At 42.2% G+C, this 13,424-nt stretch overlaps 2 protein-coding genes across 4 annotated transcripts; both read left to right on the top strand.

Annotated features, from left to right (window-relative positions):
• On the top strand, nucleotides 1-4,750 carry rhoh (ras homolog family member H). 3 transcript variants are annotated; one of them, XM_029502063.1, is made up of 3 exons: nucleotides 1-281; nucleotides 1,570-1,715; nucleotides 2,034-4,750. In XM_029502063.1, the coding sequence occupies exon 3, from the start codon at nucleotides 2,069-2,071 to the stop codon at nucleotides 2,654-2,656; it is 588 nt and encodes a 195-aa protein (XP_029357923.1). In that variant the 5' UTR covers nucleotides 1-281; nucleotides 1,570-1,715; nucleotides 2,034-2,068; the 3' UTR covers nucleotides 2,657-4,750. The 3 variants fall into 3 exon arrangements, with proteins under 3 accessions (XP_029357923.1, XP_029357914.1, XP_029357906.1); XM_029502054.1 differs by having other exon boundaries at nucleotides 2-281; nucleotides 1,573-4,750; XM_029502046.1 differs by having other exon boundaries at nucleotides 2-281; nucleotides 1,570-4,750.
• A 2,516-nt stretch (nucleotides 4,751-7,266) lies between these two features.
• chrna9a (cholinergic receptor, nicotinic, alpha 9a) lies at nucleotides 7,267-12,051 on the top strand. Its single transcript, XM_029499872.1, has 7 exons — nucleotides 7,267-7,403; nucleotides 7,583-7,728; nucleotides 8,956-9,110; nucleotides 9,260-9,440; nucleotides 9,703-10,054; nucleotides 10,332-10,918; nucleotides 11,001-12,051. The coding sequence occupies exons 1-7, from the start codon at nucleotides 7,358-7,360 to the stop codon at nucleotides 11,169-11,171; spliced, it is 1,638 nt and encodes a 545-aa protein (XP_029355732.1). The 5' UTR covers nucleotides 7,267-7,357; the 3' UTR covers nucleotides 11,172-12,051.
• The last annotated feature ends 1,373 nt before the right edge of the window (nucleotides 12,052-13,424 follow it).

The following is a 13,424-nucleotide window of genomic DNA, read 5'->3' as shown; positions in this document are numbered from 1 at the left end:
TGCTGCGGAGGAGGCGGCTGCAGCTCCGTCACTCCTCCACACTCTGACAAGCGGATATTCATCATTTTGACTTTATTCCTCCCTCGGTTCTCCCCCAGCGGACTTCAGAAACCAGGTCTCGGCCAGTTTGTGAGCGTGTGTTGGCCCATGAGCGGACACCGGCAGCACCCCGGGGTGCCCTCGGCCTCTGGCTGTCGCCCATAAATAACCTTTTGGAGAGCGTCAGGCTGTTCGTGAAGGCGGCAGCCAGCATCCGCCCGCCCGAGGCTCACACAGGAAAGGTAACCAGCTATTCTTTGCCTTCGTTTTACTTCAAATATGTTAAGACGCTCTGAACTCAGCTACTGGCTTAAATGTATAATTAGAATAAAAAGTCAGGTTGGCAAACTTCTGAACTTGCTTCAAAAGCAAAACCGTTAAATGAGTGAGTGAGATATTCATGATGTGTTCTTTGACTCTTAATTTCCTGAATGTGTAAAATTATATTTCACTGTAAATGGCTGTAAAGATTAACGTAGGGGTATTATTATTTATTTTATTATTATTATTATTTATTTTTTTTTGGTGTAGATTTGAACTCAGGGTTTGATCCTTGTTTTGTTTTATTTTTTTCATATTTTTTGGATTCATTTATTGTTCCTCTAATATTCACTGAGAACAAAGAACCGAAGAGTCTCTTTGTGACAGCGTTTGACATGAACGGAAGCAGTGGAAAAACCAGTGATTAATGTCCCATCAACTTTACCAGGGGTCTTTCCATCTAGATGAAGTGGCAGGTGGTTTTGAGGCTATGACTTCTTGTCTCCCTTGTTTTTCGATTCAACGGTCACGATGATTTCAAACTGATAAGAAGCCACTTGTAGGAATTGTTTCATCGAAAGCCATAGAAAACGTCAGCATATATCTGTGACACAGTTTCAAACAGTAACACATGCAGATATCCTCATCCATTATCCAATGTTCGTTTAGTGTGTGAACGGCAGGATTAGGACTGGTTCTTAACTAAGCTTTATATACACAGCTAAATATATTACCATCATGGCAGACAGACGTGTCGGATTTAAGAGCTTTGTAATACAGCACAACATTTTTTTGTTGTTACATAGCACCTGTTAATGTCTCCAGGACCGAGCTTTGAATTCTGGGTCACACCCAAATATACAAATCTATACTTCCGTATTTAATCTGTGCGATGTCATATATCTAATGCCTTGTACGCCTAAATTTCTCTGTAAAGATGCTTTCAAAAATGAAAAGCTGAAGCCATTTATTACATTCAGTAGTCTGGCAGTCGACTACTAAATTGTTTAAGCAGATATATCTGCAATGAGACACAAAATGTATCACATTGAGAGCGATGGTGCTGCCATGTGTCACAGTTGGCTTCATGGTGTATGAGAACAATCTGCCGGCTATCCGGAGACACTTATAACTAAAGGATAATTTAAATTAACATTTTGCTGAAGAAATTCAGCTTCTAACTGTTCAGCAGTCTTAAGACGACGTAGCGTGTTAACAGCTGCTTCATGTTCATTAACCCCCACCCCTCCCCCAATCTCTCTTTCTCAGCAGAGTTTGCTCGTCACTGCTGAGAGTTTAGACTTGTCAGAACGGAATGAGGGTCTTCGAGACGGAGACGAGGATCAGACCCTGACCACCATGCTGCAGAGGCCCACGGGAAGTGCAGCTCGCCGAGAGGCCTGAAGACCTAAGAGGTGATATGAAGCCTTTATAAAGCTCACAGCTGGCACACTGCAGACTGTCTACACCTGCTGTGTATGAGAGATGAGTACAGAGTAGTCACAGATCAGTTTCACAAGATGAATGGCCGATGAAATGTCTGTGGATGGACATACCATAAGGCAGGTCTCAAAATCGTGCTGAGAAAACTGAGCACGGAAGTACAGAACAGCGTGTTAACTGGTTTTGACCTGCGGAACCAGCAACCAGGACAAAGTTTAAAAAAAAAAAAAAAAATAATAATAATAATCAAAACAACAAAAAACCAACCAACATTAAGACTTTTTCAACAGCCACAGCAAGAGGAGAGAAATTCCCATTGGCAACCATGAATGACCTGGCAGAGATGTCGGTGAAGTGTGTCCTTGTTGGGGACACTGCAGTCGGAAAGACAGCGCTGTTGGTCCGCTTCACCTCAGACACCTTCCCGGCCACTTACAAGCCCACAGTGTTTGACAACACAGGGGTGGATGTGTACATGGACGGGGTTCAGATCCGCCTGGGGCTATGGGACACGGCAGGTAATGACAACTTTCGACAAATCCGACCAAGGTCGTACCAGCACGCCGACGTCGTTCTCATCTGCTACTCTGTGGCCAACCCCACCTCGTTCGCCAACGTCCAGCACAAATGGATCGCTGAAGTTCGGGAGAACCTGCCCCGGGTGCCGGTGCTGGTTGTGGCCACTCAGACGGACTTGCGGGAGGTGGGAACCCATCGGGGCAACTGCATGTCGGCAGCAGATGGGCGACGTTTGGCTCACGATATCCACGCCAAAGGTTATCTGGAATGTTCTTCCATAAGCAACAGAGGTGTGCAGCAGGTGTTTGAGTACGCTGTGCGGACGGCTGTCAACCAGGCCAGGAAGCAAACCAGGAGACGCATGTTCAGCATAAACCAGTGCAAGGTCTTTTGACTCTGTGGTTTGACTTGTGCTTTAATTAAATAACTTGTCTAGTGATGTGTTGGTGTGCCGTGGAAACTCTATCAGGCCTTGTAAATACACAAGAACTCAAAATCAGTTTTTGTTTTTTGTTTTTTTTTTTGCTAACCCAGTGTCCTGACTACACCCAACCCACGGGTCGCCTCAGTTCATATGTAACTGAGAATACATTGATTTAATGATAGACCTAATACACACTCAAAGCAAATGGAAAGTGTACTTTTGTTTGATTCAAGGAGCAATGTGCAGAAAAGAAATGATCTTTGTTGTGATCTGTTTCTCAAGTGAACCACAGGGGAGGATCTCAAATATGCCATCAGAGGATTTTAATGTGAATTACACAGCATATTGTTTTTAAATGATTTTGCTAATCACTGATGTAAAGAGGGCAGCATAGGGGTTAGCACTGTTGCCTCACAATAAGAAGGTCGCGGGTTAATGCATGACGTACGTTTGGGTTAACTGGTGAACCTAGTCTGTGTGTTGGCCCTCTGATGGACTGGTGACCTGTCCAGGGTGTACCCCGCCCTCGCCCAGTGTGAGCTGCGATTGGCTCCAGCACCCTCCAGGGCCCGGAAACAGATAAGCGGTAGAAGATAAATATTGAAAGTGCAGTGTAAAGCAGATAAGCTCCTTTGCCAGCACAAATAAAGTTACACAACCCATACATTTTTTTATTTATTGTTTATATATATATATATATATATATATATATATATTTCATGTTTATATCAGATGAGGAAAACTTTAGTCTAACGCTCCGAAAACTTTTAAAATCGTGTGTATGCGCTGCCCAGCTGTGAACTGTTTACTGCTCAGGGAGCACAAAGGGACAGTTTTGCAGTATTGGGCTCCATCACGCTGTTTCTCTACTGAATTTTTGTGTTTCCTTTAATATTAGATATGACTAGCGATGCCTGTCCACACATCAAAGAGTAGACAAATGTGCCGTGGATATTTCTCTTTGTCTAGTAAATAACTGTAAACACCAAAGTTACCTCAAACATTTTTATTCATTGTTCAGTTTAACACAGAGAAGGCTGATATCAAACACGCATGCAAAAATTCAACATACTTTCACCAAATGTTGCTGCTAGTTGGATCTTTTTATTTAGTCCTACTGGCAAATAAACAAATGTAACTGAAAAATGGAGGAAATGAACCTTACAGAGTTTTTATGTTCTGAAGGGGAACAATGCAATTTAGAATATGTTCTAAAATAAAGCAAACGAACAGCATCAACATCAGAAATTTTTATGCATCACATTGAAACCAGAGTGGCTGCAGTGAATTTTTGAAAGTCACTGCATTCACTTGAATTTTTGAAACTTATATATATATATATAAAGAAAACTATGGATTGAAGAAATTTGTTTGTCATTTACATCAGTGAACAATTGAATACAGGGGAAGGTAAAATCCTCCCGAAACATTGTTTGCCTTGAGCCTGCATTAGCTCCCTTTGGTATATTCTACTTTGTATGTGAACATATGGTCTGCTTTGTGTGCGTTGTGTGACAATTTCATGGTCAATAATAAACAGGTTTTATTTTACTATATGTATCATTGATATGCTTACGATGGTGGGATGGGGTAGAGGCTTATGTTGTGTTTTGAGTGGCTAAGGATGACAAGTACACCACAGCCTTTTCAAGGTTATGCCGACAAGCACCTAACCACATCTCAGCACACACGTACACACACAACTGTGCATTATACAGTCATGCAACACGCACATGCAGTGACTTATCCATTCATTATCCGTCCAGACACCATTTTAGAAAAGAATGCTTTGGGAGAAATAAACCTCATCTGTCACTGTGCTGTCTCCTACAAAATCCACGGGACGTGATCCCTCACCAAACCCTGTTAGCATCTAAACACTAAAACTGCAATGCTGATTTTATAATTCCCATAATTGCAAAGTAATAAAATGACCTGAATTTAAAGGATAATGTGAAATCTCAGCAGCCATTTTCACATTACTGATAATACTGATGAAACTCTTTTCTGTCCAAGTGTCCCAGTCAAAAAAAAAAACAAACAAACAATGAATTGGTGGCTGAATTCCATGTTTGAAATTCAGCCACCAATTTATTTAGTCATTTACACGTGTGCTTTTCCTCCTGTAACATGTTAATGTTACGTGTTTAACAGCTTCTGGATTGCTTTGGAACTCAATGGCAAAAAGGAATAAAATGAACCAGCTTCTGTTGCACCGTTGACTATACTTGTTGGTTTGATCATTTCGTTGTTGGACTTTTTGTTTTCACAGGAATCGCTGTGCAAAATACAGAATAGGCTTGTGTTACTCATGCTTCTCAACATTTATTAACAATTTAAAGCACTGCATAAGTGAAAGGACGTCCTCAGTATAGTAAAGTGATCGAAGTCCACCAGACTTTACTGTGAACTAGTGAGGGACAGTGAGTGTAAGGTGTCTTCACTCAGAGACACCTTAATAAAAAGAACGCACATTGAAACCTTCAGTTGGATTAACAAAGAGCCCCAAAACATAGCTTGGCTTACAAAAAGCTCATTTTCAACTCTTACACTTGTACAATGACACTATTTCTCTCTCACACACACACAGGAAACACCTGTACTAGGCAAGCTCAGTACCACAGAAACTCAGTGACACATTACCCATGTTGTACTGCAGAGCAAGTGGAACAATATCAGTCACATTTATTGTTGAAACAATAATTTTGTGAGACATTTTTTGATTAACTGTAATCTTAAAGGATATTGCTTTGAATTCGGTAAATCCCAGCAATGACGCAACATAAACTACAAATTAAAAAAAAAAGAAACAGTCGAGTTTTTCAGGTACAGCTGTCTTAGTTTTTGTATAACACAGAACCAGATACACATTCAGAGTCAGCCCTGAAACAAAAGTGACAACGATAGGGATTTCTCTGTACTCTGGGTGTACATTTCACGTTTCTACATACAGTATTATTTCACTTTAAAGATAAAGTCTTTAAAGCTATGCATAGTGGCGCTCTACCCTAAAGTCGGCTGAGAGAGCCAAGCACACGGCACACTGTGACATGCTGCAGATGCACATAACACAACCTAATACACTGTGAACCAGTGTCAGCTCTTTCTCAGGCTCAGTATCCATGCCAGATGTTTAAAAAAAATCCTAAACGGGCGAGAATCTTACTGTCTGTTACTGTCTGATCTCCCCAAACTGTGTATCTCACCCCATCCTCTTCACAATTTGATTGGAGGTAGACAGTACGTAGACAGTACGTTGTAATTGTGTCAAATTTGCGATGTAGACACTTGGTGAGCGGCAGGGGAATCGAAAACCTTTTAGTTCACCGCAATATTTTTCTTGTAAATAATTGTTCTTTTTTTTCTTGTCTTTTAAAGGTTTTTGACTTTGTTTGCTTTGGGTCCTTAATGCTCGCATAATTTTACTTGTAGATTTAACTGTCGTCTGATTCATGCAAAGCGAAACAAAAACATAAAGCAAAAGTTTAGAAACATCAGTGTGTGTAGTTACATGGAGACAATAAGATAAAATAAAATGAACTACATTATGTCATGTATCAAGAGTTCATCTTTGTATGGTCTATGATGAGAACATAAAATTGTTAATAAATAGATTTCTCTTTCTCCAAAGTACAACACTAAAGCTTCAGTGCAGTTGTGTGTGGAAACCAGTGGAAATGGTCAAGGTGAAGAGGAAACAGTATCAATTAGACAAGCAAACAACTGTTTAAGACTTTCAGTAGGATTTTTGAATATTGACACAGAATATTGTTCCATAAGTGGAGCAGCTCATTTCAGGTATTTCTTAGTTGGTTGCAGGCTTGGCAGATGAGAAACAGGATGGTGAAGGGTAAATATGTTCAGACAGAGAGCAGACCTTTAGTTTTAGAGATTTAAAACCAAAATGTAGCAGTGTGGATGAAAGTCTTTACAGATAGAGAGAGAGAGAGAGAGAGAGAGAGAGAGAGAGAGAGAGATGAATGAGTGCATACCAACTTACCTCTAAACCTTTAAATTGTTGTGATTGCTGGGCAATATTAAAAAAGTCTTGTTAGAGAGGATGAAAACTAATGTTATCACCGATCTACACCTGTGAACAGCTTTAATGCTGACCTTATGTTAGACATTCATTTTTACAGGGTTCATACCTTGTCTCACATGCTGACACGTGTGAGTGTATTCATCTAGAGTGACCTAAGCATCATTAAGAAAGTGTCCCTGTATGTGTGCCACTGACACATGTCATTAGCTGTGTAATGCAGTAAGGTTCAGTGTGTTCGTGTGTGTGTCATACAGCTGGTTGTGGTCATGTACACAAGTGGATAAGGCTGTAGGCATCACATTTCACCCAGTGTCTCTGTGTTATGTGATACTGTTAGTGTACCTGCGTGTGTGTGTGTGTGTGAGAATAATACCCCCCAGGTCTTGTTCCAGAGCGGCGATCACACACATAGAGTCAGTGACAGAAGCGAACTACGACTAACAACCAGTGAAGCATTCGATGCTTCTGACAGGATGTAAGATTTCGAGAATTTTCTGTGGTTTCGGCTCGCTCTGCTTCAGCAGGGGAAGATGGAACTGACAAGAGTGAAGCTGTGAATTCGGATTGTCCAGGTTGTCCCAGTGAGAACTTGCTGAATAATTGATCCCTTGGCTTGTGACTGGTTGAAAATGAGGAGGCCAGTGTTGATGGTTTGGATCAGCCTTTTGGTGCAAGGTCAGTTCTGCACGAGGGAGCAGTTTAATGTCTATATGCCATCAGTTTTTGCGTGTTTAGTCTCTTGTTTTGTTTGTCTGCTCCTTCGCTTGTCCCGTTTCTTCTTCGCCATCTTGTCCCATCCATTGTATGCAATCATTTTTTTCTTTGTGTGCCTTATTTTGCTCTTGTCCCTTCAGTGTCCCATGGTGCCCAGGGCCATTATGCCCGCAAACTGCTCAATGACCTGATGGAGGACTACTCTAATGCTCTGAGGCCCGTGGAGGACACAGACAAAGCCCTCAATGTCTCACTGCAGATCACGCTGTCTCAGATCAAGGATATGGTGAGTAGAGAGGAAACCAAAATATATCACCCGGCATGATGTAGAGCTACATCTGCACCTGTTCAGTCTGTTTCAAAGCGCCACCTTTACATCACATGGAGTCCTCAGTTGCAGCCGCTTCATATTTTAAGAATGAACACTTAACAATGAATGCGATTATGAAGAGATCAAGATCTACAACCACGGAGCCAAAGTCCAAAAATTTGCACAATTGATCCCATGATCACATAGTATGTGGAATAAAATCTGGACTACATCTTTTTTAGGCCAAAGAATTATTGTTAGAATGGGAGTGAAAATACTGAGGATAGATGAACAATAAATGAAATCTGTTACAAAACACCCTGAGGTGGAGAGCCATCCAAGTTGATAGAGCATATATACCCATTAAAACATGCACAAGCTGCTCTGCCATGAAGTCTGCTTTTATAATGCTCATGTGTCACAGCATGTGGGTCACAGATGGTGATAGTGCTGCATGGTATTCAGTATAATGGAGTCCGGTCCGACACCACCGTTAACTTTGCCTACGCTTTTCTTGCAGTGTTATGAGATTGCCATTGGAAATAATCAAACTCTAAAGATTTCCCAAATAAACAGGTCACAACTGAACTGCAGCTACATGAGCTAAGACAAGTAATTCAATGATCAAGTATTGAACTTTTATAAAGGCAGAGAACTTGGACGAACTGAGTAGGAAAAAAAGGTCGACATCAGCTCATCCGGCAAATTACTTTTGTTCTCAATATTTTGTAGGCTGATGCTTCAAAAACATTGATTGCCTTCACATTATGCAGCCTGTTTGGTCAGACAATCCCCCGCTGCTGAATTCTCACATCTACATTCTCCTTAGTGGCATTGTGTAGCTCGAGCGTCGGCCTTCAACGCAGAGGCTCCATGTACAAGTGTCCTTTGAGACTGCGAGCTGCTCCTGTTGACCAGTGAAATCGGGTTAAGATGCAAAATCTGTGGATCGCTGGTTTGATTTGCTTTTGTTACAGCGGCACAAACACGTCGCTCTCAAAAACTCTCATGCCAGCAGAGCAAGCATTCAACCTACTGTTCAAGCAAAGGCCACCAGAGGCCAGCACTAAAAAGCACTGCAGATGATGTTCAGTAACACCCTGCTGCTTTGCACCTCCTGCACAATTTGCCTGCCTTTATCACTTCACAGGGTTCAGCAGTTTTTAATGTGCTCTCTGTTAATGTGTTTGTTTGTTTGTGCAGGATGAGAGAAACCAGGTTCTAACCACATACTTGTGGATCAGGCAGGTGTGGCATGACGCCTACCTGAAATGGGAAAAGGAGGACTACGATGACCTCGAGATGATCAATATTCCCAGCGACCTGGTTTGGAAGCCAGACATAGTGCTCTACAACAAGTAAGGGACAAGAGCCAGTTGTGAAACACGGAGTGAGAGAGAGAGAAACCGAAAGAGAGAGGGGGGGGGGGTGCAAAGAGAGAAAGAAAGCAAGATGCATCGATTTGAAGCATCTACAAATGTGTGCTTTCCGCTTGATGCCATTTCAGAGCAGATGAGGAGTCGTCAGGGCCGTCCAGCACTAATGTAAAGCTGCGTTATAACGGTGAGATCATCTGGGACTCTCCAGCCATCACAAAGAGCACATGTGTCGTGGACGTCTCTTACTTCCCCTTCGACTGGCAGCAGTGTAACCTGACTTTTGGCTCCTGGACCTACAATGGCAATCAGGTGTGCATAAAGAGTCACTTTCAAGTTTTGATGGTCAGCAAAGAACAAGAAAAGAGTTGAAAAAAAAAAAAAAAGACAACCGTCCCACTTTTTTCGTACCTTATGAAAAACATCCAAGTACGCTTACAGAGAAAGAATTTATTTTTCCTGTGTATGTCGTCCATGTTGCTCCTTTTGCTGGAATAGAAACTCTGATTCTTTGTTTGGGGCGTGACATATGTGATGCCAACAACTTTCACTTGGTTGTGTGCCATCTGCGCAGGTGGACATCAGTTTGGGCATGGACAGCGGAGACCTGTCAGACTTTGTGGAAAATGTGGAGTGGGAATGCCACGGCATGCCCGCCGTGAGAAATGTTATGATGTATGGATGCTGTTCGGACCCTTACACTGAGATCACCTACACCCTCCTCCTGAAGCGCCGCTCCTCTTTCTACATCTTCAACCTGCTCCTGCCCTGCTTCCTCATCTCATTTCTAGCCCCGCTGGGTTTCTACCTGCCAGCTGACTCTGGGGAGAAAGTTTCTCTTGGGGTCACTGTGCTTCTGGCCCTCACTGTGTTCCAGTTGCTGGTGGCTGAGAGCATGCCTCCTGCAGAAAGCATGCCCTATATAGGTCTGAACTATTATATATTATTAATATGACCTAGCAACTATCTCAAGTATGAATTCACAATGAGAAAAGATTTCTACTGAAAGCTCAGTTATGTGACTGAGACAAAATAGGCCAGACCTCTAAATAACCTGCATATGGCAGGCGTATATGTATTTATATCAGGATATAAATGGGACCAAAGATTTCCTGATCCCTGGTAAATGAGTGAGGAAGTTGTATGTAATGTCCAATTCTTCTGTCTTCATAAATTTGTCTCATTGTCTGCTTTCTTCCGAAGGGAAATACTATATCGCCACCATGACAATGATCACAGCCTCCACCTCTCTCACCATCTTCATCATGAACATTCATTTTTGTGGCGCTGAGGCAAAGCCAGTTCCCCACTGGGCTAAAGTGCTCATCATCGACTACATGTCTAAAATCTTCTTTGTCTACGAGGTGGGGGAGAACTGCACTACCCCAGAGACCGAGAGGACCCCGCTGTACCCAGAGGAGCCCGTGAGTGATAAGGATTGCTACCACGACGAGCATGACAATGGCCCCTACATGTACAGCAATGGCCACACTGTGCACCACAGCGACAAGCGCCACAAAAGCCAGGCAAACAGCACCGCCAACGGCAGGGCTCACCATTATAACAACCACAAGAACCACACACCCAGACTGGAGAGGGGTGAGGCAAGGCGGGAGCCTGCGAGATGCTACCACCACATCGGGCGGGATGAGCTGGACTACCAGGTTCCTCCGGAGCTACAAAGCCTCCAGCACCTCAATGGCGGGCTGAAGGAACAGCTCATCTATCCCGCAGAAATAGTTCAAGTCCCAGCCTGCCCCTGCTGCTGCCCCTGCCTCCAACATAAACAGGTGCCCCGCCACGGCCGGCTGTGACTCACTTGGCCTCTTCTTTTTAAAGTTGCTGCAGTTTACAGATCTGTCTCTTCCTCAGGTGGTGAAGAACATCCAGTACATCGCCAGCTGTTTCCGTGAGCAGAGAGCTACATGTGTCAAGGCGGCAGAGTGGAAGAAGGTTGCCAAGGTGATGGACAGGTTTTTCATGTGGATCTTCTTCGTCATGGTCTTCCTCATGAGCATTCTCATTATCGCCAAGGCTTCCTGACAGCCTCTTCCCCCTCATTTTTTCACATCCATGGTGGCATTCGCCTCGCCTCCCTTCCGTTGCTGGAGCTCAGCGTCACATCCTTTCTACTTTACCGCGGTACATCAATCCAAAAAAGTTTACCTTCAAGGAGACACGATATGACAGCAACATGTTTGTGTGCGCATTTATGTCAGGCTAACCTTTCATTCTGCTCTGACGTAAGAGCACAAGGAAGGTCACACAAAATCGTCCATCTAACCGCACAAACACACACACACAATGAAATTCATTCAAGCCTCTCAGTTACTTAATGTCAGGTGTGCTTGCATGTGCCACAGAGCAGTGGAGCAGTAAGACAATCCAGGCCTGGTCTCGAACATGCATGGACTCTCCATTATTGATGGCCTGACTGCCAGACATGCATCTATGGGCTTTACATTACAGCGTTACATCTTAAGCAGCTAGAGAACGCTGTTTTTCAGAATTGGATACATTGAGCACGGCGGCAGAACGACCTTAAATACAACAATTTTATGTACTGTTAAAAATAGGGCCAAGGTCAGTTACAGATTCTACAGGCTGCGACCAGCCGTCAAATCACGTGTCCTTATAATAATATCATATTCGTGCAATAATTGTCATTGGTTGTGATCGGGCTAAGCTTAACTACAGGCGACACTGTTCAAACACTTTTGCAGTCTTGATGTCAGCGATCTGTTTACATAAGTTGTAAATACTTGAATTGTAAGTGAAAGGATGAATGTTTACTTTTCTTCTATAGGACCTCTTACTTTTTATTGAAACATTCAGACCTTGCTGCCTACCTCCAGAGAAAGAAGGCTGGTGATACCTGTTGATTACCTGTCAACGCTGTGTTTATTGGTCCAGTGAAAAATAAATCTGATATACTGTCATTAATACAGATTGCACTCGCTGCACTGGGATTTTACATTTTGATGTGGTTTTAAATTTGTTTTTTGGAAGATTTGCATAAATTCAGCCGTAATGATCAAATGTTTACACTCAGTCGTTATGCATTTAAATAGCCCCACAATAAATCCTCCCTTCATGAAGTATAGAGAGCAGACAGTTAATTCTTAATTCTCTTGTATCTGCATTAATTTTGTCTTGCTGTGCCCAAAAAATAGCTAAATGAGTATAAACTCACTTAACAGGAAGGTGAAAATAAGAATAAGATAAATCAACGGTTTTATCACAATGTGTGAAATTATAGTGCTCATATAAGGCAGAAGTCATGAATGAGAACACACACAGACATATGCACGCGCACACACACACACACACAGGAAACCTCCCACACAAATTCATAATGAATGACTGAATTCATAAATGAATGAATGAACTGGCGAATGAATGGTTGAATGAATGAAGACCACACATAACTAAGTGAAGCTTGAAGTACATGTTCTCAGTATTCTGCTTCTGATTGGACAGATAAAGGTGTGATCCAAAATGTTTACACAAATGACATTATGAAAGATTTGATTTTGTTTCAATAAATAAAATCTCTGCTGCCATGATTATTTGTCAAATCCAGATGAGCTGAGGCTCAACATGTAATTCATCACAATTCCTACGACTAATTGTTCCCATTTACTGCATCAAAATGCATTCTCTTGTACAGTCCCTGAATATCTTTCTGTATGTTAACATATTAAAATAATAAAGTGACAAAAGTGGAATAAATGCAAACGCAATCATTCAACAATCAAAATGCTGTCCATTTAAAGTTCACTCATAATCTTTGGTCCCTGGGTTTCCAAAGCTTAGACACAGTCTGTTGCCTCTCCTCCACAACATGATAGAAGTCAACAACTTGTTTGACACATTGGGGGTGGGGGGGGGGGGGGGGGGGGGGGGGGGGGGGCACTCACCTCTGCCTCCCTCTAGTGGACATTTGCAAACAAATACACAGCATACACGCTATATATTATATTAGCACATTTTACCCAGTAATGTTAATTTACAGGAAAAACATATACATAATTGTCTTTGTGTGTCTTAAGTTGGAGCTTTGTGTCACACCGAACACAAAATGTATCAAGTGCTGCCCAAAAGTCCCCAGTGAGATGACAGTCTGCATACAAATGAAGGAGAAAATGTTATTCTCCTCCTCACTACGTTATCTGTCAACATTTTGTCCAGTCTTTAAATATTGCAAATCAATGTTGTTCATTGATTCTTCATTATTTGTAATCAGCAACAAATATTTACAATAAAGCAACACAACTCTCAATCGGCCTGTTACAC

This window comes from Echeneis naucrates, chromosome 1 (assembly GCF_900963305.1).
Source record: "Echeneis naucrates chromosome 1, fEcheNa1.1, whole genome shotgun sequence".
NCBI classification, from domain to species: Eukaryota; Metazoa; Chordata; class Actinopteri; order Carangiformes; family Echeneidae; genus Echeneis; species Echeneis naucrates.
The sequence above is the reverse complement of the archived record's forward strand: the minus strand, read 5'-3'. Positions and strand labels throughout refer to the sequence as shown.